At 38.5% G+C, this 24,111-nt stretch overlaps 1 protein-coding gene across 1 annotated transcript; it reads right to left on the bottom strand.

The window, feature by feature from the left end:
- Positions 1-3,902: 3,902 nt before the first annotated feature.
- Positions 3,903-22,254, bottom strand: bag3 (BCL2 associated athanogene 3). The gene is made up of 4 exons (XM_041268926.1): positions 21,961-22,254; positions 8,152-8,508; positions 5,837-6,202; positions 3,903-4,685 (listed from the first exon to the last, which is right to left on the bottom strand). The coding sequence occupies exons 1-4, from the start codon at positions 22,150-22,152 to the stop codon at positions 4,065-4,067; spliced, it is 1,536 nt and encodes a 511-aa protein (XP_041124860.1). The 5' UTR covers positions 22,153-22,254; the 3' UTR covers positions 3,903-4,064.
- Between the last annotated feature and the right edge of the window lie 1,857 nt (positions 22,255-24,111).

Here is a 24,111-nt window from a genome sequence, read left to right as displayed (position 1 = left end):
TTTAGGTGCAAATAAGATTGCTATAAATGAGCTTCTCCATTATTTGTTATCTGACCTGTGCAACACTGCACTACAGAACCTCAGGGACTGGACCTATGCAACACTTCCCTTCAGGACCTCAGGGACAGGACCTTTGCAACACTACCCTTCAGAACCTCAGGGACTGGACCTGTGCAACACTGCCCTTCAGAACCTCAGGGATTGGACCTGTGCAACACTGCCCTTCAGAACCTCAGGGACTGGACCTGTGCAACACTACCCTTCAGAACCTCACGGACTGGACCTGTGTAACACTGCCCTTCAGAACCTCTGGGACTGAACCTGTGTAACACTGTCCTTCAGAACCTCAAGGACTGGACCTGTGTAACTCTGCCCTTCAGAACCTCAGGCACTGGACCTGTGTAACAGCTTTACCGTGTGTAACAGCTAGACTGTCCTGGAATTCAACATTTAGATGGCAGGTCATAGTCTGGTATGCGTTAGAATTTGGTGCATTAAACAAGTGAAATGCCTCACTTCCCCACAAAGCGATTCATCTCTTCAGAAGCATTTTTGCTGGAATAGTTAGCAAGCATTGTTAATAATTGTTTGAGCAATGGAGAGTCATTCAGAACACACATCAGTTTTCCACTGTTCATTGAAATAGATCCACAGCTGTTACCTCACAAAAGATGAGACATAGGCCTTCTTTGCCCTCCAGAAAGATAAACTTAGTCATGGTGTGACACACTGGATTAGAATTCAAAGGCCTATAACTGCACTCAGACGTAGGTAATTGCTATGGGGGGATCCTTGGTGCCTGGTTCTCAAACAGCTTATTTTAATGTATTGAAAAGCCCCCTCAATGAATGTATTCACACCATACAGGTTATATGTATAACACTTTGCCTAGATGCTTTGATGAATATGTTAAAACAAATAACTAAAATATAATTTTTGTAACTAAAATGATTGCTAGTACGTTGCTGTTTTATTTATTCAGTATATGTCATGTATAATAGTTATCAGTAGCACTATATATAACAGAACATTCATAACCTTATAATAGCATAGTAATAACCTGCACTTACATTGTAACTGTCTGTGGTATAAGTGTGTGATTACATGGAAATGGCCCGTACCATGCTGTTAGCATGCAATTACATCAGGTAGCTAGATGTTCTTTACAAGGCCTTTTAATGTAATTACACAGCAGGAGCCATTGATAAATACGCAGTTACTTCAATGTAAATACCCATCTATTACAATGCAATGATGTGGCAATTATTTTCCTATAATCTGAATTGAAACCTATCTTTCTCAATTTTCTTTTTTTTTTTCTACAACATAAAAATAAATAATTATACAAGTCTGATACACTGGAACTCGCAGGCTTCAACATATAAAATATATTTTAGAGACTGATGAAGTAACCTGTTTTGGTTATCCTCTATTTCTGAGTGCTGGTCACTGAGTTTTTAATATTGTAGTAAACCAGAGTGGTCCGAATGTATTTTTTGCTCATTGCTAAGGATAGTCCGAATTTATGGGTGAAAAGATTGGCAGCCCCAGAGAAGCTGTGAATCAGCTATCTTTCAGGCAAAGCTTTTGAGTGCAAACATAACGTTTCTGTAGATTATTTTGTAACATGGATCAGTTGAAGAGCAAGTAGTTCATTTCATGTTGTTCCTTCTCTTTGCTTCCCCTTACCTTTTTATGATGTTTGCAATCCTTCAGAGTGGTTTATATTGCCATTACTCTCATTTGGAGTGGCTTGTATTGTCATTACTAGGCTTGCTACTTTTTATATTAATCAGTAAAGCTTGTTAAACGTTGAATTCCCCAAAAAAGTTTGACTGAAATAAATTTATATAAAATAAACGTTGGTAAAACCACTTGCTATTTTTTTTTTATTTTCTTACCAAAATGAATTATTTAGAAATCATCTCTACTTTGTGTAGTTTTTACTTACTGCCTGTCCCGTCTCTGTTCCGCTCTGAATGGCTAGAGTTGCTGTCAGTCATCTCTGTAGTCTGTTAGTACTGTAGTGTCACTTTCACCCTGTTCTGACATCGTTGACTAAAGCAGCGCTAGAATGCTCTCATTCACTTAAATGACTGTCAGTCATCAAAACCTGCACCAACTGTACACTTTCATTTGCCAGCTACAACTCCTGTCATTCAAAGTGCCTACTTTGAAATTAGCGGGTTAAGGTGTAAGCCTTTGCTTTAGGTATATGGTGACAGTTACTAGTTTGCTTTGAAAATGGTGCACAAGAGGAAAACACTTACTGAATATTGTGCACAATACCCAGACTGACAGTTGAAGTCTCATTGGCAGGATGAAGAAGGCCTGTCTGCCTTGCCTTCCAGTAACTGATTCCCGCTGTGCTGAAGCAGGAAGGGGGCAGCGCAGACTCTGAATAATAAATTATGCAAGTTAATTCTGTTCAATTATCTAATGTTTTGTTCTGTGCATATATAGACTATAAAAGTCTGTGGATGTTGCGTTTTCTACGGTTTATTTGAAAACATTTTTAGTTTTGTTTACAAAGTATAGCTCTGCTGTAACGTTATTTCAATTAGAATGTTGGTAAAATCTTGAATATGATAAACGGGTTTCGCTAAATGACATGTTTCTCAATGGCATAAAAAATCTATGTTTTTTTTTTTTTTTTTTTAAGCATAAAGGTCAATTTCACCCATTTTCTGCTTCAATTGAAAAATAAACATAGAAAAAACTGTAAATTCTTTCTAAACTAAACCTCGATATTAATTGCTGATTTGGCAAAAAAATAAAAATTGAATAGCAGCAAGCCTAATCATTACTCTCATTCGGAGTGGATTGTATTGTCATTACTCTCATTCAGAGTGGATTGTATTGTCATTACTAGGCTTGCTACTTTTTATAGGCTGTCTACCATTTGCTGTGAGAGAATCAAGTTTGAAGTTGCTGTATACCATTTGTTCATGAACAAAATGCATGAACAAAAGGCTGTGGTAATGGATGCCCTTTTGTGAAACTCAGAGAATGCTTATTAGGTTATTAGCTTATTAGGTTAGTTAATGGAATTATTTTGTTAGCTCTATATATGAGGTACAAAAGTGTGCTATTCAAATTGCAGAGTACAGACAGAAGAGAGTGTGTCTATATATGAGGAGAAAACAAAGGTTTCCCCATAGTGATTGAAACTGACTTGCAGCAGGGAGGTGCAGCTTTTATATATTACAGAATACTGCAGAGTACAACAATGAAGGACAGCCCATTGACACAAAAGTTTGTGCATCATATGGCAGTGTGTTTCTAAACTCGAAAAAATCCAAAAGGTTGTACAGTTTTCAATATCATTATCATTTTTTATTTGAACAAACAAGTAAACAAAAAAAAGCCTTCACACTTAAATAGTTAAACAACACACAAACTATCCTTTAAAGTGCCCAACAGTGGAGAAAACTCTGTGGTGAATTCTTTTGATGACGCAGTGCAGATCACAAGGCAGTGGTGCACGAGTCTTTCATGATTGTCAATTGAAACTATAAACAAACCATTTTTTTATACGAGCTGGAGAGCATCTCACAGTTTGAACCGGTGGAGAGAGTTCAGCTAGTTATAATGCCCTGCTTCACTCTAACAAAATCAGACCCCACAGATTCATTATATATATATATATATATATATATATATATATATATATATATATATATATATATATATATACACACACACACACACACACACACACACACACACACACATAAGGATTATTGCTACTGGAACGGGGAGAACCTTAGAAGGAATCTTGTATCCGTACCTTACTCAGGCATGACGTATTTGTACCGCATACGAGAAATGGCTACTGCTCTTACAGGGGCAGGGTATAACCTCCCTCGATTAGCTATTATTATAATATACAATATATTGAACTTCCCCCCCCCCCCCCCCCTTTCCCAGTCATCTACAAGATGGTATAAAACAATAGTTGTTAAACTCCTTTAGCATGCATCTTAAAAGTTTGTTCACAAAGTTATGCAGGAGCAGCAGGTTTATTTAGGTTTGATTCCTTAACAGTGGGGTGCTGGTTCCTGTTAATAAATCTCCTTCTCCGTGGTTGAGTCCACTTGGCCGATCATGGTGGCGTCTCCTTTTCCTCCTGATTGGTTAGCTTCTTCTTTGGATTGCTCGCTGTGCTTCTGCTGTTCGGCAATCATTTCGAGTCCTTCCAGAATGTTCTGGACCTTCCTGACCCCATCCCTCCGGGCCTGACGGACGTCGATTCTCCCCTGGGGATCCACGGAGTCCAAGGCCAGCAACTCTTTAGTTAAGAACTCTTCCAGCATCATGTAGCGCTTGTCGTTTTTCTTCCCATCAAAGTTCTTGACTTCTTCTTCCAGTTTCTGAACCCTGTCGACGATCTGCTGAACCTTAGCCAGGCCCGGGTGGTTTGGTGACAATTCTTCTGGTTCTTCCAGCTTCTGAGGAGGAACCTCTTCCGGGGTGGCCCTCATTTCTTGTGGGGCACTCTTTGTTGGTGCAAAGATCTTGGCCTCCATCTTCTCAGGCATGGGAAGCGGCTGTCTGAGGTCGCACTCCTTGTAGAGTGGCTGGACCGGGATGTAAGCCTGGGGAATATCCGCCCCGCACGGGCTGCCCCGTTCCTCCTGGTGCATTCTGGGAGGTGACTCTTGATGAGGGGTCTGGTGTTGAACCTGAAGACAGAAGATAACAGTATAAGGAATGGGAGTCCTCTGTGGAAACTTCTGCCTTGTTAGGGCAGAAGTATTAATCCATTGTATTCAGTAATATTCAATAATAATCCATTGCTTAATTATTGACTCAGGATCTCTATTATCTCATATCATGCCCTTGGAATGCCATTATCCTTTAAACATACACATTTTAATTTCACCAATATAAGCAAGTAGTGGCTGCAGAATGTCTATTCAAGTGACCCAGGTGACAAGCAGGGTTTAATGGGAGAGGATAGGCTAGCATACACAGACACTAGCAGTCCTATAACCCTCTATTTGAATGGTGAAATCATAATTAGCCCCTGTCACAAAGATGGCCGAAGTGGGCGGTGTCAGAACCAGGAAATGATGAACACAACAGAACACAACGGATGAAATGAAATGATGATGACACCTGCTGGCACCGGTTTATTGAAAAATAAACAGTTTAAACAAACAGAAACAGGACACAGCACTCCATGCCAAAATAATTAGATACACGAAAAACAACTATACAGACAAACACGGTGCACGGACAGACACACTAACAAACACGGTGAGCAGATAAACAAACAAGTATCGTGCTGGTCCCACCAGCACGCAATAGCAATTGTTGACAAATTATTTCTCCTCCTCTCCCGTTCTCCACTCACCGAACACCCAACCCCGAGTGAGTAAAACGTGCATCTATATATACTGTTGTGCTGGGATTCAATTACCAATTAATTATTCACTTGAATCCCAGCACGTGAATTAATTATGTGCAACCTTGTGCTCACCTATTAACTACTTTAAATGTACGTGAAGTGATGTACAATCCCGTGCCTAAATACAATTATACATTTCTAAACACATGTGAAACACAGACCCGTTTATATCCCGTGTACCAATGCCTGTACACCAACATTTAACACACTACATGCAACATATAACAAATAATACACATAGGGGAGGGCACTTTGTCCTAGCCCCCTATCTCGCATTTTCTTCTTCAACCTTCTCCTTTTCTTCAATAAAAAATAACAAAAGACTTAAGTATAGAAAACAAATACAACTGAATTGTGTAACTTGCATATAATGTATTGGGCTTTATTGATGTCAGGAGTCCTACATAGGAAGCTAGCACATACCTGTGGCCCCATGGTGTGCACCCGGACTGGGGACTGGGCCCTCATCTGCTGGGGGATGCGGATGGGTGATGCCTCGCGGCTTGGCCGGTCTCTGGGACTCTGTGAGCGGCCGGGCAGGTAAGCCCAGTCTTCTGGCTGTACTCTGTGGTAGACGGGCTGGAACTCAGAGTGTTGGGGCCGTTGGGGGGCCTGGGGGTGCTGGTGTGAGTGAAGGGGCTGAGGTCGCCCTCCTGCCCCCTCATGGATCACCGGGATGGGAATGTAGCCTGGCAGGAGCTGGGAGCCTCCGCTACAGGGCTTCCCAGGCTGGTGTGCAGGGGTTGCGTGGGAGCAGTCCTGGGAGTGGGGGTGATGGTGATGGTGGTGCTGCAAGGAAGACAGAGAGTTTAGCTGAAAATCAGCTCAGACTGAAGTAATTTCTTCTATGTTTATAAAGTTTCCCATAGGTCTTTTAAAGTACAGATGCAACTCCATTATCCAAACCTAACTCACATCTCCTTACACAGTAGGGTGGTTATACATGTCACTTTTTATATGTCCTCTGGAAAAATGGTTTAGCACACAGCAATTCAACTGTGCAGATGAAGGCACACTATAGCCGTCAATCAGAACAGGCTGCATAAGAGAACTAAAATAAATAACATCTAGAATGGTTAAACGATTCAATAACGTGTTAACCAGTTAATAAACAGTCTACACTTATTATATTTTATTAATTTGTTACAAGAAATTTTATGTACCTTTGATAGTACGCCTAGACTGGCTTTATGAGCGAGCTTTCACTACTTTGAGACATACCGCAAAAGGCTTTAGTTACATTATTTTCATAAAAATGTTCCCGTCAGTAACCAATTTAATTCATGCATATTAATAAATTACTTTTTATTTGAATATAGAAGTCACTGAGGGTGTATGCCATTATAGTATAAAAAAAGATTCATTCATTACACTGCCATGCTCTGCGTGTCACTTTGTGGGAGGTCTCTCTTCAGCAATAGTAGTCTTATATTGCAGTGTATGCCATACACACACTGAAGCACTACCAGCAATGAATTTGGAACAAATATTCCACAGTCCTATTTTCAATCAGCGTAAGAATATTCTTTAGATTTCCCTGTTGATTATGTATTTATGTAACGTGCAGTAACAATCACAAAGCCACTCTCAGCTGTTCATATTTACTTTTAATATTAGGTTTGAATATGGCACGGCAATTGATTATCATAAAAGACCATTTATGTTTTTCACATGTTTTACCATCATTGTGTAGGTCTCAAATTAATCTAGATAAGACAAGCACATTATGGTAAACATTTATTTTGACATGTTTTTGAAGCTAATAATGAACTAGATTTGCAAAAAATACCATTTAAAAAATAAAATACCCCTTAATCATGATGTGTGCATCTGTTATATCCTGAATAGTACAATGAGACCTATGAAATGAAAGGAATTGGTAAGATGTTTGATTTAATGGCATTATTGGGTTAGCTATCCTAGCACTTGTGAATCGATAAACACCTCTCCCACACAAACCCCATTATTTACCAACACTAACACAGGCTCTCTGAATGGTATATGAGAGCTGTCATAATGTTTCTACAGAGATATGTTGTCGTCATAACCTTGGATTCCTGGGCTTCCAACCTTTCTCTGCACACTCTGCTTCATTCGAAATCAGACTTTGATCAAACCCTAACTACATCAACCTATATATATATATATATATATATATATATATATATATATATATATATATATATATAGATAGAGAGAGAGAGAGAGAGAGAGAGAGAGAGAGAGAGAGAGAGAGAGAGAGAGAGAGAGAGAGAGAGAGAGAGAGAGCCCTGTCCTCCAGAGGAAAATGGCATAAGAGGTCCACTATGAAAGGCTTTGAAAAACAATTCCCAATCCTGTTTAATTTTACACTAAACGTTGATTCCTGGGTGAATGTTTACTGCTGTCTGTGCACACTGTTGGCTTCCCAGTTTGTTTACATTACCCAATTTCCTTAAGGTGACAGTAAAGGCTGCAAACAAACACAAGCTTCCTCCCTCTCACTCAGCCACTCTGCAGCGGTGGAGGTTGGGGGCAGGGTTAAAAATGTCATATGCAGCTCTGGTTTAGCTCCTCAAAACAGTAAAACATTGGAAGAGTTCTATTTTTACAAGAAAAAGAAAGCTTTCAAAATGACTTTATGAGGTAACAAAAATAATACAAACGACTTCCCTGCACTCTAACAACACAGAGAGCTAGAATGTAGCAGTAAGGCTCTAATGCAAAGCAGGCTCGTGTGATAGGCACAGGAGAATTACCTCAGGTCCTTGTGAGAGAGGTCCCTGGCAGCAAACAGCTGTCCCTGCCTGTCCACAGTGAGGGTCAGAGTGAGACACCTCAGAATGGGGCCTGACGGGAGATGTGGGCCGTCCTGAGTGTGCCTGCGTGGGGGAAGGGGCCCGGACCTCTGTTTTAACCCTGTGCATGCTGGGCTGTGCGTATGAGTAATAGGGGTGCTGCTGCAGGGGCCGGTGCTCCAGACCCTCGTGGGCGATGGGGATGGGGATGTAGCCCTGGCGCAGGCTGGGGTACTGCATCTCCCTGACATAGGACTGGTGGCTGTCTTGGGAGGACTGCGGTGACAAAGAGGGTCCATTGGATGATAGTTGCCTTTCCTGAAAGAAGATGGAAGTTCAAGGTTATTCTAAAAGTGTAACCATAAGGTCATAAAAACAATATTTGCTGTAACCTGTCTGACATATCATATAAACAGCTACTCATATTTTCTTCCAGTTTCTCCTGGTGCAGTTTATAAAAACCAACCGAAAGAGAAATCTTATCATCAGAACACTGTTAGAAAACTTTCATGTGCAGAAAAATCTATAAATACCTGCCAACTTTAGCTATTCACTACGACAATTAAATTAGGGTTTATTCTGTAATATTAATCACTCATTTTTGGGTCTCAATGATTTATTCCACTGATAATTGTATTATCACTGATCCTGTATCTTACAGAGTTCTTCTCTCTTCCTGTATACAACCTGCTTGTCCAGGATTTGTCCTTAAATAAATTACAATTAAACATGTCCTACTGAATCCCCCCTCAACTGTGGTAGGCAGCAGTGGAATGGCTTTATTTGAAAAGGCAACATGCAAAAAGCAGAGGAGATAAGGAGATAAGGGAGAAAGAAGTGTTAAAAAGTAACATCATTATTTTGAAATTCCAATCATGTCTCGTTTACACTAAAATAGGTCTTCTTTGACAGTACAGTTTGTTTACACCGCATGGGTCATTTTTAGCTGTAGGGGCCCAAGCAATACACTCCGCATTTCACTCTTGGTAATTTTATAAAACCACTAATAAATCCAATTATTTTAAGCAATCTCAAGGTTTTGTAGCATTAACTATTTTTTCCCCTTTTTCCAAAAATATGTAATTTAGTATATTTCATACAGCAGTGAATGCTTTGGAAATACAGACTTGCAGCATTAGGAGGTTATAACTGACATATTTAACAGCCTTTTTCCCAAATATTTTGTATTATTAATCGTATTTTCCGAAAACACCCACAGAGCAGATATTTGCAAAAGAAACTGTATATTTTTTTAATCTTTTTGAAATATGTAAGTAGGAAACAAATATATTTGTGTGTGTGTGTGTGTGTGTGTGTGTATGTATATATCTATACCTATCTAGCTATCTATATATATTACAATATCTTTCGCTGCAGATAGACAATGTTAACTGTTAGGTATCATTTTATAGTTTTGTTGTGAGAAAGCTTACTGAATCGCACAACAACAGTAAATTATACAGGGACATTCTTTCAGAGCATTTACTCTAGTCTTTAAATATTGATTTAACAAAACTAGAACCAAAACAACTAAGTTCTATATTTAAAGTTCACTGATAGACTGAATGTGTTTTTCTTTTTCATTTTGTAACATCAACATGATTTTTACTCCTTTCAAAAATAGGAGTTAATTAAAGAATGGAGGAAACACTTTGAAATAGAGGCTCATAGTGCCTTACCAAGCCACATATCTGTGTAAGCTGGTCTCTGATAAGCAAAACCCTAAAATACAATACTCTCAAGTTACAGTAAGACGAGAAGCTGTAAAGGAACTGATAGCAAGGGCTGCCCTCTTTAGTTGCTTGGGTCTACCAAAATATTAAAGAGCACAAATACAATGTGACAGCCTATAAATTTAATGAACCTAAAATACTATACTGTTAAACTCTGTCGTTCTTTTGTTTTGACCTACATTTTTTCAAACCGCCTCCTGATTCTATTATGGTATTTTATTCACGGGCCTGTGAAACCCACTTGTTTCTACGGTAACCACAATGGTAAGTGTATAATGAAGTTGTACAATATCAGCCTACTGAATGAATGAAAATTAATATTCCAATACACAGTGCCAATGAATGCAATATTAAAAAAAACTAAATTTCCTAATTTTCTTTAAAACATGCTCCTTGAACTCTGAAGTTAATAAACACCCCAAACTGTTTTCAAAAATGTTTTTTACATATTGAAAATGTTTAAAATATCGACATTTTATTTTTTGGGGAAAATATTATTTGTGTAATAAAATACACAGAGCTTGAATATGTATAACCTCTTATTGGTGAAAGTAAACTAAGGTGACACTGGCAAACAAGTTTAAAAGGGGGGGTCAAAGTTAAGATTACATTTAGGCAATGTAAACAAACTGTAATGCCAACAAGACCTGCTTTCTGCACATATGTAGTATGTGGAGTAATGTAGAAAACATTTTTTAATTAATACCTTAGATATACTTTAAAAAATGTTGAGCTTCATCAAGGTATTTATACCAAAATTACATCTGGTCTTTTACCTACTGTATGATACAAAGCCTTGAACAGTGGCACTTACTTACCCGTGAGTCTTTCTGAATCAAACTGTTAATCTTACAAAACAATTAACAAACAAATCATGAGATTCGTTTAAGGAACCAAAAGTGTGCCTACTGCAGGTTGTTAACATTAACTTTTCTCTTTCACAGAAAATTGTGTTAACTGCATTTTAACATTAAGGCGGGTAAATCAACTGTCCTCTGGTTTTAATAAAGTGTCAGGTATTTGCTGCTGCCACTTTGAGCCTAACCAGAATCAGTCCTCCAGTGGCAGGCAGTGCTTTGTTGTGAATGGGAGTCTTTGTGATGCTTGTGTAAATTGTGCTGTATTCTGTTGTCTTGGGGTACCAGCATCTGGAATCCTAATGCAAGCAAGTTGCACACATTGAGCAAATTGGGTTAATAAAATAAGATGAATCTTTATCTCTGCAGGGGATCATGACTAGTGGTGAAGAGTGGTTGTGCATTTAAATGGTGACTGCATTTAGATCTGCTGCTGAGCCCTGCATAGGTCAGCGGATGACAATGATCTGGGACCAAGCAAATACACTTCATTGCTGTCCAAATTAAACATGTAGAGGCAGCCCTCCTACACAAACAAATCCAATATGTTAAAAATAGCAGATGCCAGGGTTTAATCACTGTGCATCTCCATTCCATGAAAACAGTTCTCTATCTCTCTGTATATAAATATGCATACAGTATGTACACATATACAGAGTGATTCATAATCTATACATCACTGCCGGAGCCCTATGAAGACTGGAGGGAATATGGAGGATGATGTCTGATGGAGACACGCTGCGACACACCATTTGGACACCAGAGGATTGTTCATTAAGTTCAACATTTAAGTAAAATTGACATTTGTTGTTCTTAATTTTGTGAGTCGTGCTCGTGAAAAGAGAGAGACAATGTGACCGGTCTGTCAGCTTACTCTACTCTAAAAAAGTAAACATGCACATGAGGCTGGCAGAGTTGAAAGGTCACTTTGTCACATGAATGAAGAAGGCTGTTTAGACCGGCTAGGATTCTCCAGACAAGCTTAAAACAGCTCAGCTAGGTAAAGGCAGATTTGGGGAATGTATGGGAGCAACAGAACCAAGAACAACTCAGAATGATTGCAAATACCATATGATAGCAAGGGAAATGGAAAAATGCAATGATATTTTAAGCCACTACAGAGGTGAATTACCTGGGTGATGACTGTTTATTTGTACCCAGTCAAATACATTTACACTTAATCATGAAGGAACCTAGGGCTGTATGTGAAAGCACCAGACCATAGACTTCTGGATTCAGGAGTACCCCCAGAAATATTTCACTTGGTACGCAAAACTGAACCACACTGACACCCCAGCTCATGCCGATAACAACTCTACAAATAGTTAACAACAACAATAAAAGGTACAAATAAACCAAACTTAAACTAGGGGAAAAACTAGTTCACTAATATATTATGCTGTTTCCATTTCTAATCATTACTCTCACAATCACTACAACCAATGTAATCATTATTCACCCTCTAAGCATGGCGTATAAACCTTTCTTTGTGACAAGAGGCAGTAATAATAATCATCAATAATAATAATAACACAACTTGTAAATGATGTGTTAATGATTAGGAAAATGTATAATTAATATAATTTAATAAAAGAAAGACACTGATAAAATTTTAATACAAATTAAACTTTAAAATGTGCACTTGCTGTGCTCAATCCTGAAAGAGCAGCAGATTTCATATCATGCAGTAGCAACATTCAATGCCAACAGTGTATTTTCCATGGCTTTGGAGTTTTAAGCATTAGTGCCAGAAGCATGGTTCAGATTTTTGCTCTTTTTGAAGTTTCAACCAAATGTACCTGCTTCCATTTGCTCATTACTAACACTACAGTACAATTCGATAAGCTTAAAATGTCTGTGTCATGTCATCTGATGGCACGACACCACATGCGAGTCCACACTCAGAATGTAGCAATACTTTTCTCATTATGCAGCTAACACTGAAACCTGCTCAGTGAACACTCTAGGACAGTGGTTCCCAAACCGGTCCTGGGGGGACCCCTGTGTCTGTTGGTTTTCATTCCAACTGAGCTCTCAATTACTTAACTAGACCTTTCATTGAATTGATAATTTACTGAATTAGACCTTTTTAATTGTTTTCACTCTTAGCAGTTGCATATTTCAACTTAGCTATACCATTATAACTAACTTGAACTCTGCAACTGTTTAAGAGCTGAAAACAATTAAAAATGTTGAATTAATCATATTAATTTTGGTGGATAAAAACAGTGCTCTTTATAGATTTACCGTAATGGGGTACTTTATATCATCAACATGTTCCCAAAATGTAATTTCTTACCTAAATCCTATTGTATGTTTTGTATTCTGTATTTGTATTGCTGATCTACTGTTGTTTCTTCTTAGATCATCTCCCATGCCTACTAATACTGAAAATATTGCTTGTGAAAAGGCACTTCAAGGCTGACCGTGGGGGTGCACATCTGTGCGGCACAGGCATCAGTATAAAGAGTAAAGCTGTTATCAATCCTCGCCTCACTTCTACATAATCAGCCTTGAGGAACTGCAACTGAGGGAACTGCCAAACAGAACACACGTAAAGCTTATCAGGTAAGAAATTAAATATTAGAAAAATGTACACTGAACAAAAATATAAACGCAACATGTAAAGTGTTGGTCCCATGTTTCATGAGCTGAAATAAAAGAACCCAGACATTTTCCATACGCATAAAAAGCAAATTTTGTGCACAAATTTGTTTACATCCCTGTTAGTGAGCCTTTCCCCTTTGCCAAGATAATCCATCCACTTGACAGGTGTGGCATATCAAGAAGCTAATTAAACAGCATGATCATTACGCAGGTGCACTTTGTGCTGGGGACAATAAAAGGCCACTCTAAAATGTGCAGTTTTGTCACACAACACAATACCACAGATTTCTCAAGTTTTGAGGGAGCGTGCAATTGGCATGCTGACTGCAGGAATGTCCGCCAGAGCTGTTGCCAGAGAATTGAATGTTCATTTCTCTACCATAAGCCGCCACCAATGTCATTTTAGAGAATTTGGCAGTACGTCCAACTGGCTTCACAACCGCAGACCACGTGTAACCACGCCAGCCCAGGACCTCCACATCCGACTTCTTCACCTGCGGGATCGTCTGAGACCAGTCACCTGGACAGCTGATGAAACTGTGGGTTTGCACAACAGAAGAATTTCTGCACAAACTGTCAGAAACCGTCTCAGGGAAGCTCCTCTGCGTGCTTGTTGTCCTCACCAGGGTCTTGACCTGACTGCAGTTTGGCATCGTAACCAGCTTTAGTGGGCAAGTGCTTTCACCTTTGATGGCCACTGGCACGCTGGAGAAGTGTACTCTTCACGGATGAATCCCGGTTTCAACTGTACTGGGCAGATGGCAGACAGCGTGTATGGCATCGGGTGGGCAAGCGGTTTGCTGATCTCAACGTTGTGAACTTTTGTGCCCCATGGTGGCGGTGGGGTTATGGTATGGCAGGCATAAGCTACGGACAACAAACACAATTGCCTTTTATCGATGGCAATTTGAATGCACAGAGATACCGTGACAAGATCCTGAGGCCCATTGTTGTGCCATTCATCCGCCACCATCACCTCATGTTTCAGCATGATAATGCACGGCCCAATGTCACATGGATCTGTACACAATTCCTGGATGCTGAAAATGTCCCAGTTCTTCCATGGCCTGCATACTCGCAAGACATGTCACGGATTGAGCATGTTTGGGATGCTTTGGATTGACGTGTACAACAGCATGTTCCAGTTCCCACCAATATCCAGCAACTTCGCACAGCCACTGCAGAGGAGTGGGACAACATTCCACAGGCCACAATCAACAGCCTGATCAACTCTATGCAAAGGAGATGTGTCATGCTGCATGAGGCAAATGGTGGTCACCCCAGATACTGACTGTTCTGTTCCACACCCCTACCTTTTTTTCAAGGTATCTGTGACCAACAGATGCATATCTGTATTCCCAGTCACAAGAAATCCATAGATTAGTGCCTAATGAATTTATTTCAATTGACTGATTTCCTTATATGAACTGTAACTCAGTAAAATCTTTGAAATTGTTGTATGTTGTGTTTATATTTTTGTTCAGTGTAGATGATTTAAAACATATACAACAGAGATTTTACAGCAGTCACTTTTTTACATACTAAATTTACAAAACTGCATTTGGTTCTCTTAACAATTCCTTTATTCATTGCTATCGATAATCACACTTAAAACAGTGGTGATCATGTCAGTTCATTGCAATCTAGGACATTGATCAAGTCAATTCCGTAAATATTTAATTGAGCCCCTAATTTCAATTAAACACAAGACCAGTTGGCACAGGACCTTACCATTAAATAATTCAATACCTGGACTGGAATGGTCTGAAAGTCTCACAATTGAGTACTGCTGGTTTAAATCTTGAATCATACACTCAGTTTCATTCGTCACATCCTGGAGTCTTTTTGATGCACCTTTTGGCCTCTCTAGAGCTCTAAAACATGTCTAATAAATACATTTGTTACAGCCAAGTGCTGCTGGGGGACAGGATTCTGGTTACACTCTGGTGTACAAGCTGAACATCAAGAGAAGACATGAGAGCTCTATACTGACAACAGGGGTGCTTTTAACTTCTATGATGTGCTGACTGAAATATATACAAAGATGATATATAAAGTTATTCTAAACAACAAGAAGAATACATTAATAAGGATACTTGTGATATTTCCGAGTCATACCAAGTTACTCTTTAAATTTATAGTGTGGTTCTTGAAAAATCTTTCTTTAAAGTTTAAAGTTTAAAAAAAGCAAAAAAAACAAACTTCCATTTGTTGTATAGTTCTCATGTGTGCAGTTTAAAAGGAACAGGTTTATAGTAAACATGTATTTTTAGTTTACGTGATATCTGGCACTACACTAGGTCAAAAGAAATGTTCGTCTGCAAAATGCTTTCAGAAAGTTATGCACATACTTGATCATTTTCCCACCCCTTCACTGGCTTATTTCCTGTCATTAACCAACCAGCTGCCTCCCCTATTGACCGACATGCCTTCAGCCAGTAACATGCTTTGATCCTGAAGACACTGCTCACCTTGCAGGATATGTAAGTGTAACAGATTTCCTGTAAGTAAGGTATAGAAACTATGAACTTTCTTTGACCTACTGTAGTAGCAGATATATCAGTGAAATGAAAATACATATTTACTATCCCATACATTTCTTTTTTGAGAGCTGTGTAGCAAACAGAATTATTTTGCTAGCTTCAAGCACTTTAAGGGAATAAAACTAACAATTCACTGGACATTTACATGATGAACTAACTGCTCAACAGCCTGTAAACAAACTATTTGCTTAAAATGCACAAATAATCCACTCTGCAAACACATAGCAGGGAGAGAACCCTTCTGAGAATCTGACAAGCACGTTCTCGCTTGGCTAACCGGCTCAAAGCAAACCGATCGAATGTTTCAACTCTGGAAATAGTTGGAACAAATTCAAGTTTGTTAAACTGAAATAAGCCAGTGCATTGTTTCATCAGTGTAGTCATTCTGCTCTACTTAAGACAGCATGGTAAAATATAAACTAATGCCAAGTTCAGTGCTGAATGCAAAACCAGAGCATCACTTAGACTGCGTAAACATAATTAACAAACTGAGATTAGGGGTGCGGACAGCTACACCAAAAAAGGATTTGCCAGTTTCAATATCCATGTTTACAGTATATATCACAGTTTGATTCAGTTAGATTCACACATGGCTTAGAGAAACAAAAGAATACTCATAATAACACACCATATTGGCCCCGTATGGAGGCTGGACAGTTGAAACCCCTTCCCCAGGATAGACTGTAATGTCGGAAATTTTGCACACTAACAGCAATTGACAGCCTTATCTGTAAACGGTCTATTGCATACCAAGGGTGTGAAAATCAAATCTACCAGTATATGCAAGTCTTTTCTTTTCTTCTCTCTGTAAAAGGACAGGGTTCTTATTTAAAAGCTACAGCTGTATTTATTTTAGATCAATTGAATAGTTTCTATTATGTGTTAAAGAACAATAGATTAAAATGTCATTTTTTTTTTGTTTTTGGTTTTTTTGTGTGTTTTTTTTTACATTTCCCTTACTAGTTGATGATGTTTATAATCATTCTGACTGGTTCTGGGTTCTGTTGCTCCAATATTATTTTCTCTAAATCTGTCTTTTCCTAGCTTTGGGTTGTTCTGAGCACTTTGGAGAATCCTAATTGCTGGGACTGAACAGCCTTCTTTCAGCTCTGCCAGCCTCGCCTACTCTGCAGCACTTACAATTCTCCAGTCAAGCTCAAGTTCAAAGCAGTATTGAGGCAGTGGAACCCAGAATCCCACTGAATGATTACAAACACCATCAAACAGTCAGCAGTTAAAATTACATTCCAAGCTACTCTTACTCCCTTTGTTGTCTAGGTCAGTATTAGTCAGTGAAAGCTGGCTATGAACAAAGGAAGCAATGGAAAGCTAACAGGTACACTTTACTGGAAACTTGTCAATGGAAACTCTCACAGTCTGCCTACATTTCCCAGGCATCACATCACTGTTTATAATGAGGTGACAACTTCACCTAGCAACAGCATCCACATCAACAATAACAACAACAACAGCATCAGTCTGGCATTTGTTCTTCAATGTAACGCGCCAAGAACCGTTTCATACAACACTGAGATCTGCAGGTGATTTCACACGATAGGAGGCCTATATGAAGCTTTCATTTAAACCATTGAGGCTCTCTAGAAGTCAAATGCTTAAAAGTTTGTAATAGTTTACCTGGCCTCCAATTTCAGCTCTTATGTCAAACTGAAGAGCCTCCAAACAGACCTGCCCTCACTGAAATCCCTTAAATGGGATTGACTTTAATCAACAGTTTTTCAGAATGGTTGTCATAGTATTCGTGGGAATGTTGGAATTTGTAGCAACATTTATTTATTTATTTATTTTTCTTGTATGGTGGTACATTATCCACCGCTTTCAACACCTCCATGTTTTCTCTGCAAGGACAGTGGATGCTTTTGCATAGTACTGTTTCATGGAAACAGTACTATGCAACTCAAAATGCATCATAGGATCTGTAGTCCCAAAACAGCAGTAAAATACACTACAGAGGCACATATCTGAATGCAATGCAATACGTTTCCCAATATCCTTTATACTCAGCTGTTTAAACTTAGACAATTCATTTGATTATGTTTTCTTCGGGGGGGAGGGGGGGGGGGGGGGGGGAGTATCATAAGAAGTACTTTACAATAAGCTACTGCTAAATTTGGCCGGGTCCACAGTATAAGGAAATTCGTTTAATGAGAATTGACTCTATTGTACAGTGGTTATGGCACAGCTGCACACTTATATATGAAAATGTTACCACTGTGACTCATAGTATAACTAAAAATAAACCCTAATGGCAACTTAATTTTTATTCTTGTGTCACCAGCTTGTTCTGTTTTACTAAAAGTGAATGCATAGCATGTAGGATGTCTCTTGTTATTATAAGAGATGTCATCTCATGCTGTTTGGGAGAGAGGACCGTGTGGCGAAGCAATAAAATTGCTCAAACTATGAGAAATGAATTTCTGTTGTAATAATACTTATTAACCTAAAATCACAAAAACTATCATTGCACTCTGCTATTAAACTATTACTATTAACTATTTTTTTTTTTTTTTGGGGGGGGGGTTGTACTTTTGAATTGTGTGTACACAACATAAAATGCAAATGACAAGTTTGCAAAGCCTTAATTGGGATTTTTTGATTGCTAGTATGTGATTCTTCAGCCAGGAAACCAAATTAAGGAAAACAAGATTTTACTGATTTTCTGTTACAAAAAAGAAAACAAGATGATATTGGCTCAATTAGTTGACATAAAGTACTAGGTATTGCTTTTTGGAATTACTGAATAAAGAGTTTATTTAAATGAGTAAAAACCGTCTATAGTAAAAACCTCAATAAAAACTATGAATTATCAATAATTTAATGATTGAAGCAATAATTAACAGATTGCTTGACAAATTTGGTAAACGTTTCATAAGGCTCTATATACTGTAATACCCCCTACTTGATTGTAACAGTAACCATATCAACCCTGTCAAATTGCTCACATCTCCAGGTGGCTGATAAAGCAGTGATTATTATGATTACATCACAATTCGGCAGTTGCTATGGTAACCCAAGTGTCTGTTTTAGGAGTGTATGGATTCCAGGAATCAAACAGGCTGGCCTGCAATTCCAAGTCTCAAAATGGCAGATAAAGAGGATGCTGGCTAAGCACAGCCTTATGTAGTAACTGGAGGGTAAACTGGTGACAAGAAAGATGCTTGAGATTGTGTTGGTGCAAGCCCAACAACAATCCTCAGGCACACAGTGACACAGAACAGCAAGCTATCGGAACACATTCCCACAAAAACAGGACGAGCGTTAAAATGACAACATGTGCACATAATTACATATTGTAGTGTGCACAGGGAGCAAGGGAGCCAGCTGTTTTGTACAGTGGTATCGGCGCTATGCTTCAGTGCAGGAGGTCCTGGGTTCGCGCCCCACCTCTGCCTGTGAAGGAAGCCTGCCTGAGGGAACCATGGTTCACCACAATATCATAAGAAGGTGTATAAATGAGAGGTAGCCATTTGTCCCATGACCGCTGAATGTAAAGAAGGGTATCCTACCCTCTGTCCTTAGTTTGTCTCCTGTCTGGTCTCTATGATGCATTTAAAATAGTGACCCCACACACAGACACCCTTCTTGTTTCTAGAATAATCAGATTAATTTCATTCTAGTAATTCATGCATTTTATGCTTGGGATTAGTCTTGCTGTTCTTTGCTGGTCTCACTTCAAAGTTGCAATGTCCTTTTTTTTAATGCCAAGATCATATCTCCCATAATGGGTAGGATACCCAAAGAAGGAAAAGGCAACAATTACAATTCTGAAACAATTAAAAAACATGAGCTTACTTACTGAACAAACTCTTCAACCAAATGCCCGAGTTGTTTATTTCTGGTTTAATAACTTTACTGGGTACATTGTTTCTGGAAGAAATGTGCTCATGACAAGTGAAAAAAAATATCTTTGAGATTCCAGACAGCTAGCAGTTCACAATAGGACTGTCTCCATTCCTTTATTTGTAAAGTTACAACAACAATAACAATAACAATATAATAATAATAATAATAATAATAATAATAATAATAATAATAATAATAATAATAATGAGGTTTTAAGTTGCCATGAACAAGAGCAGATCGGGATGAGCCTTCATTATGAGGTGGTATTTTTACTGAGGTGGTCATAAAGCGGGATCTTACTATACCTCTGAAGTCATGAGCAATTCTAAATTCTTGATAAATATAACCTATTTTTTAAATGTTTACATGTGAAAACTATACTATTAAATTTATGGATGCAGTACCTTCTAGTCACTTAAGCTACAGGACGGAAATAAGAAACCTAGAATACTGCAAAAACACGTTACTACTGGAGTAAACTACAGCAGAATATACACGTCACACTTCAGTGTACCAGTACTGTAGACATGCTCATGCGTGTGAATGTTAGTCATGATTGATGTGACGTCAGATTAGTGTAATTGATATGTAGCAACTAGCAGAAAACTGGACGGGTTAATCCCTAACGTACTCAGTAATACATAAACAAAATATCTTCGCATGATAGGTCTTAACACCCAGTTAAATACAATTACGTGCGCATTTCGGAATCAGGCTGATTCGTTCCTACCTTTTTTTAAGTAGTGGTAGCACAATGTGTTATTCTGCCATACTTGTAACATATTAATGGTATTATACACCAACACGAACAAGCAATACACAGTGTGCTTCCTCTAGGACCACTGGGCATATTGGTTCCAATTCCATTGTGTTAGCATTGCAGTAATGATACGGTTTTACAGCAAACTTATCCCAGAGTTCTCACAGGGAATTTTCAAAATTCCTTACCGCGTTTCATCACATTCGCCAATGATTTACTGCACCTTTCCGTGATTTTACCATGCGATACTGCAGTTAACTTTTTTAATGACGCCTCCGCCATTATTGCTATACTCACAGGAGACAGCTATGTATATCACCCCTTTTGGTATTATTTTGGTCTAAATGTACGTGTAGCTTACACCATTTATAACTCCCGACAGCTGTCCACTTCAGCAGATTCTCCGAGTGACACTTCCTACAGACACCTGTAACTGTCGGTTAAAACACTAAATGCCAACTGTTGCTCTGTACAGTCAATAAGTCCAGATATTTAACACGCACAGACCCCGGGAAAATGTTTATATATTTTCCTTCTGTTTTCGTAGTGGTCCTTGTTTATTTATTTGTGTATTGTAGTTACTGGTAAACTACACTGCCAATGCTATGGCATTCTTTCACACTGAGTTTAGAAACAATCATGAAAAGGATCTCTGCCAGGAGTTCTGCTCCTAGAAATGCCTACTAAGAACAAAACGAGACGAGAAGTAGAAGCTGGCAGATGTCCACACGTACATAATCCCTTTTAAGGATAATATTAAACAAGATCGCGGGCCGTTTAAAGTGCAAGGCCTTTTTAACTACAATTTCAACAAAGATTCGCGGTGTACTTATACCAGGTTACTGATATAATAAGCAGCTTTAAATAAACATTATCTGACTCCGCGGACTCAAAATACTGACTGGCATTGCTTCATAAGATAGGACTGCAGTGCGTCATGCTGTAGCACCAAGCATAGCCACGACTGCAGCGTAACATGGGCAGGTTTTTTTTTTTTTTTTAAGAAAATGCTTTAATTACTGTATTACCCCGAAAGACATATAATATCCATTTACTGATACAACCTGTATCTCACATAAATATGTTACAAGGTGAACTGTAATTAATACGAGTGTGTGGGTTTGCCCTGGCTGCTGTTCAAGCAAAATACATGCAACAGCGCTGAATATATCTACAAGAAAACATGACTTCTTAAAATATCAACTTCACATTTGTTTAAATAACGGCTATTATATGGCTTTGCCCTGAAGGTATAAGGTATATCACCAACTGAATAAAACACAAAGTTAAAACAACACATTCTCCCACAGGAACACTAACTGTGTTAATTATAGTTTTAATAAACGCATCTCCCACAGAAACTGCCTGCGTCAGTACTAATATAAACGCCGTTAATCTCTTAGTCTTACCTCTTTTAGATTATGCCTGGGATCGTTCCAGGTTGTTGTCCTGTTGTTGTGATCCACGAAAAATGGCCATCCAGTTTGAGGGTCAATTTTAATTTCCCAGCCTGGGGGGAGAGCGTCGTTTGTAGCCATCTGCACCATTGGAGACTGTGTCTTCATGTTATGAAGGCTTCTAGGTTGTGAGAACTGTGCCATTTGCCCGGAGTCCTATATATAATGTATTGGTTGACGTGTTCAAGGGGGTGGAAATGGCTGGAATTAGATTATCTAATGCTAAGACAAAAAAAAAAAAAAAAAAAAAAAAAAAAAAAAGTTGAGAATACCCCTGGCTGCACTGGAAAGTTCTGGCCGTATCTGTCCAGAATGTGCTCCACTACCCAGGCAAACAGCTCCTCCTTGAGTAATCAACCAGCTGCCTGCATCGCCCTACACTACAGTATGCTGTGCGAGTGTACACACATTGTTCTGCTTTGAAGGCGTGTTATAAACGCTTAATGCCCTTTCTGTGCAGCCCGAAGCATACAGCCTCCATCTAAGCCCGGACCGACTTTGCACACTCAGATAATGTTTCAGCACAGGAGTCAGCTCTCTTCGCTGGTCAGGCGTATTCAATTGAAGAGTGGATCAAGCGCTGTTCCTAGGCAACACCAAACTTACTTGCTCTCAGATGAATTATATTGTTTCTCGTGAACATGATAATAATTATTTTATTATTATTATTATTATTATTATTATTATTATTATTATTATTGTTACCCTTTCTGTGAAGGATATACATTGTAATATTATGAAGTCATACAAAACAGTTGTTATGTAGCCTAATCACAATACAGACTTTTTTTTCCTAATATCACTGGGTAGTTTTATTTTTGTTTTTTTGTAGAAAGCAAAAACACGGGTATAATTAAACATTCGCACTTAAATCCCTTTTGAGGGTGATTAGTCAACAAATCATATATCATTTAATAAATTTAGCCAATTAGTCTTCATGCACTGTAGTGGAAAGAGGTGTTTTTTTGTTGTTGTTGTTTTTTTTAATTGTCAATATGCGGCATCTTTTGACCTGCCGAATCTAAATAATGGATGATACCAAGCTTCTGAACCCGGGGAGGCCACCTGACCTGTAGTTTAGTCCCAAACAATTTTCCTGGCAAACATTTCAGGAGCACAAAGGCCTGGCCTATTTATCCAGCTGTCCACTGATTTCCTGTGCTCAGAATTATGGGAGTCATCTAGTCACATAGCTGTATCATCCCACCTACTTTTCTATGCAAGGTTGGGTCCTATTATATAGTATCATTAACACAGGAAGTAAACTTAAACAGATGTTAACATTTTACCTTACTGGCTTTACCAAACACTACATAGGAGGCTGTTGAAGTTGAAAGGCCACACTGTCACATGATTTTTATGTTTTCCATTTTTTTTGGCATTCCAGTAAACAGGATAGGGTTGCCACCTGGCCCCATAATTCCGGAACACTTTGGGACAGGACATGGTTTTTAAGTTGCCCTTAAACCGAAAGCAATAAACACGTGAACTGAGCACTAAGCACGTGCTTAATTTATACTGCTTCTTAATTATCTGAATCATTGTGATTATACAAATCTTACAAAATAAAAAAAGTACCTTGAATAAACGTGTGTAGGTTTATTCAAGATATTTATTTTTATTTTGTATAAAATTATATTTCAGTTCTCAATATTTAAAAGGTGCTATTTATATCCTATTAATTAGTAATATATAGCCCTAATTTACATTGACTCTCCCAATTAAATAACAACTCTGATTCAGTGTTCAGGCTGTCTGGTGTCAGGAATAGTGAACAGCTGCTCGGTATTAATGATTTCAGTGGGAGAAGGTGATATACTATTAGAAACTATAAAGAAACTTTAAAATATATATATTTTTAAACTATTAATAAAATAAATAAATATTGACGATGTACTTATTTATTTCATTTGTTAAAAGCTATTATTGTATTGTCATGCTGCCTCAAGATAATTAATCACCAGAATCAATTTAGCAAAGGTTTAGGGCTCAATTCACATGCTCATTTCCTTCAGTTTAAAGGCAACTTCAAAATCCTGTTCTGTCTCACAGTGTTCCGGAATTATGGGGTCAGGTGGCAACCCTAAAACAGGATCAATGTGA

The sequence above is a fragment of the Polyodon spathula genome, chromosome 13, assembly GCF_017654505.1.
Source record: "Polyodon spathula isolate WHYD16114869_AA chromosome 13, ASM1765450v1, whole genome shotgun sequence".
Taxonomy (NCBI): Eukaryota; Metazoa; Chordata; class Actinopteri; order Acipenseriformes; family Polyodontidae; genus Polyodon; species Polyodon spathula.
The sequence above is the reverse complement of the archived record's forward strand: the minus strand, read 5'-3'. Positions and strand labels throughout refer to the sequence as shown.

Bases quoted from the DNA above. Each gene is read 5' to 3' on its own strand.
- bag3 (XM_041268926.1), bottom strand. From the start codon at position 22,152: ATGGCACAGTTCTCACAACCTAGAAGCCTTCATAACATGAAGACACAG. The intron at 8,509-21,960 runs GTAAGACTAAGA...ATCTTCTTTCAG, and splicing joins CCAGGCATAATCTAAAAGAG to GAAAGGCAACTATCATCCAA. The intron at 4,686-5,836 runs GTATGTGCTAGC...TTCTGTCTTCAG, and splicing joins TGCACACCATGGGGCCACAG to GTTCAACACCAGACCCCTCA.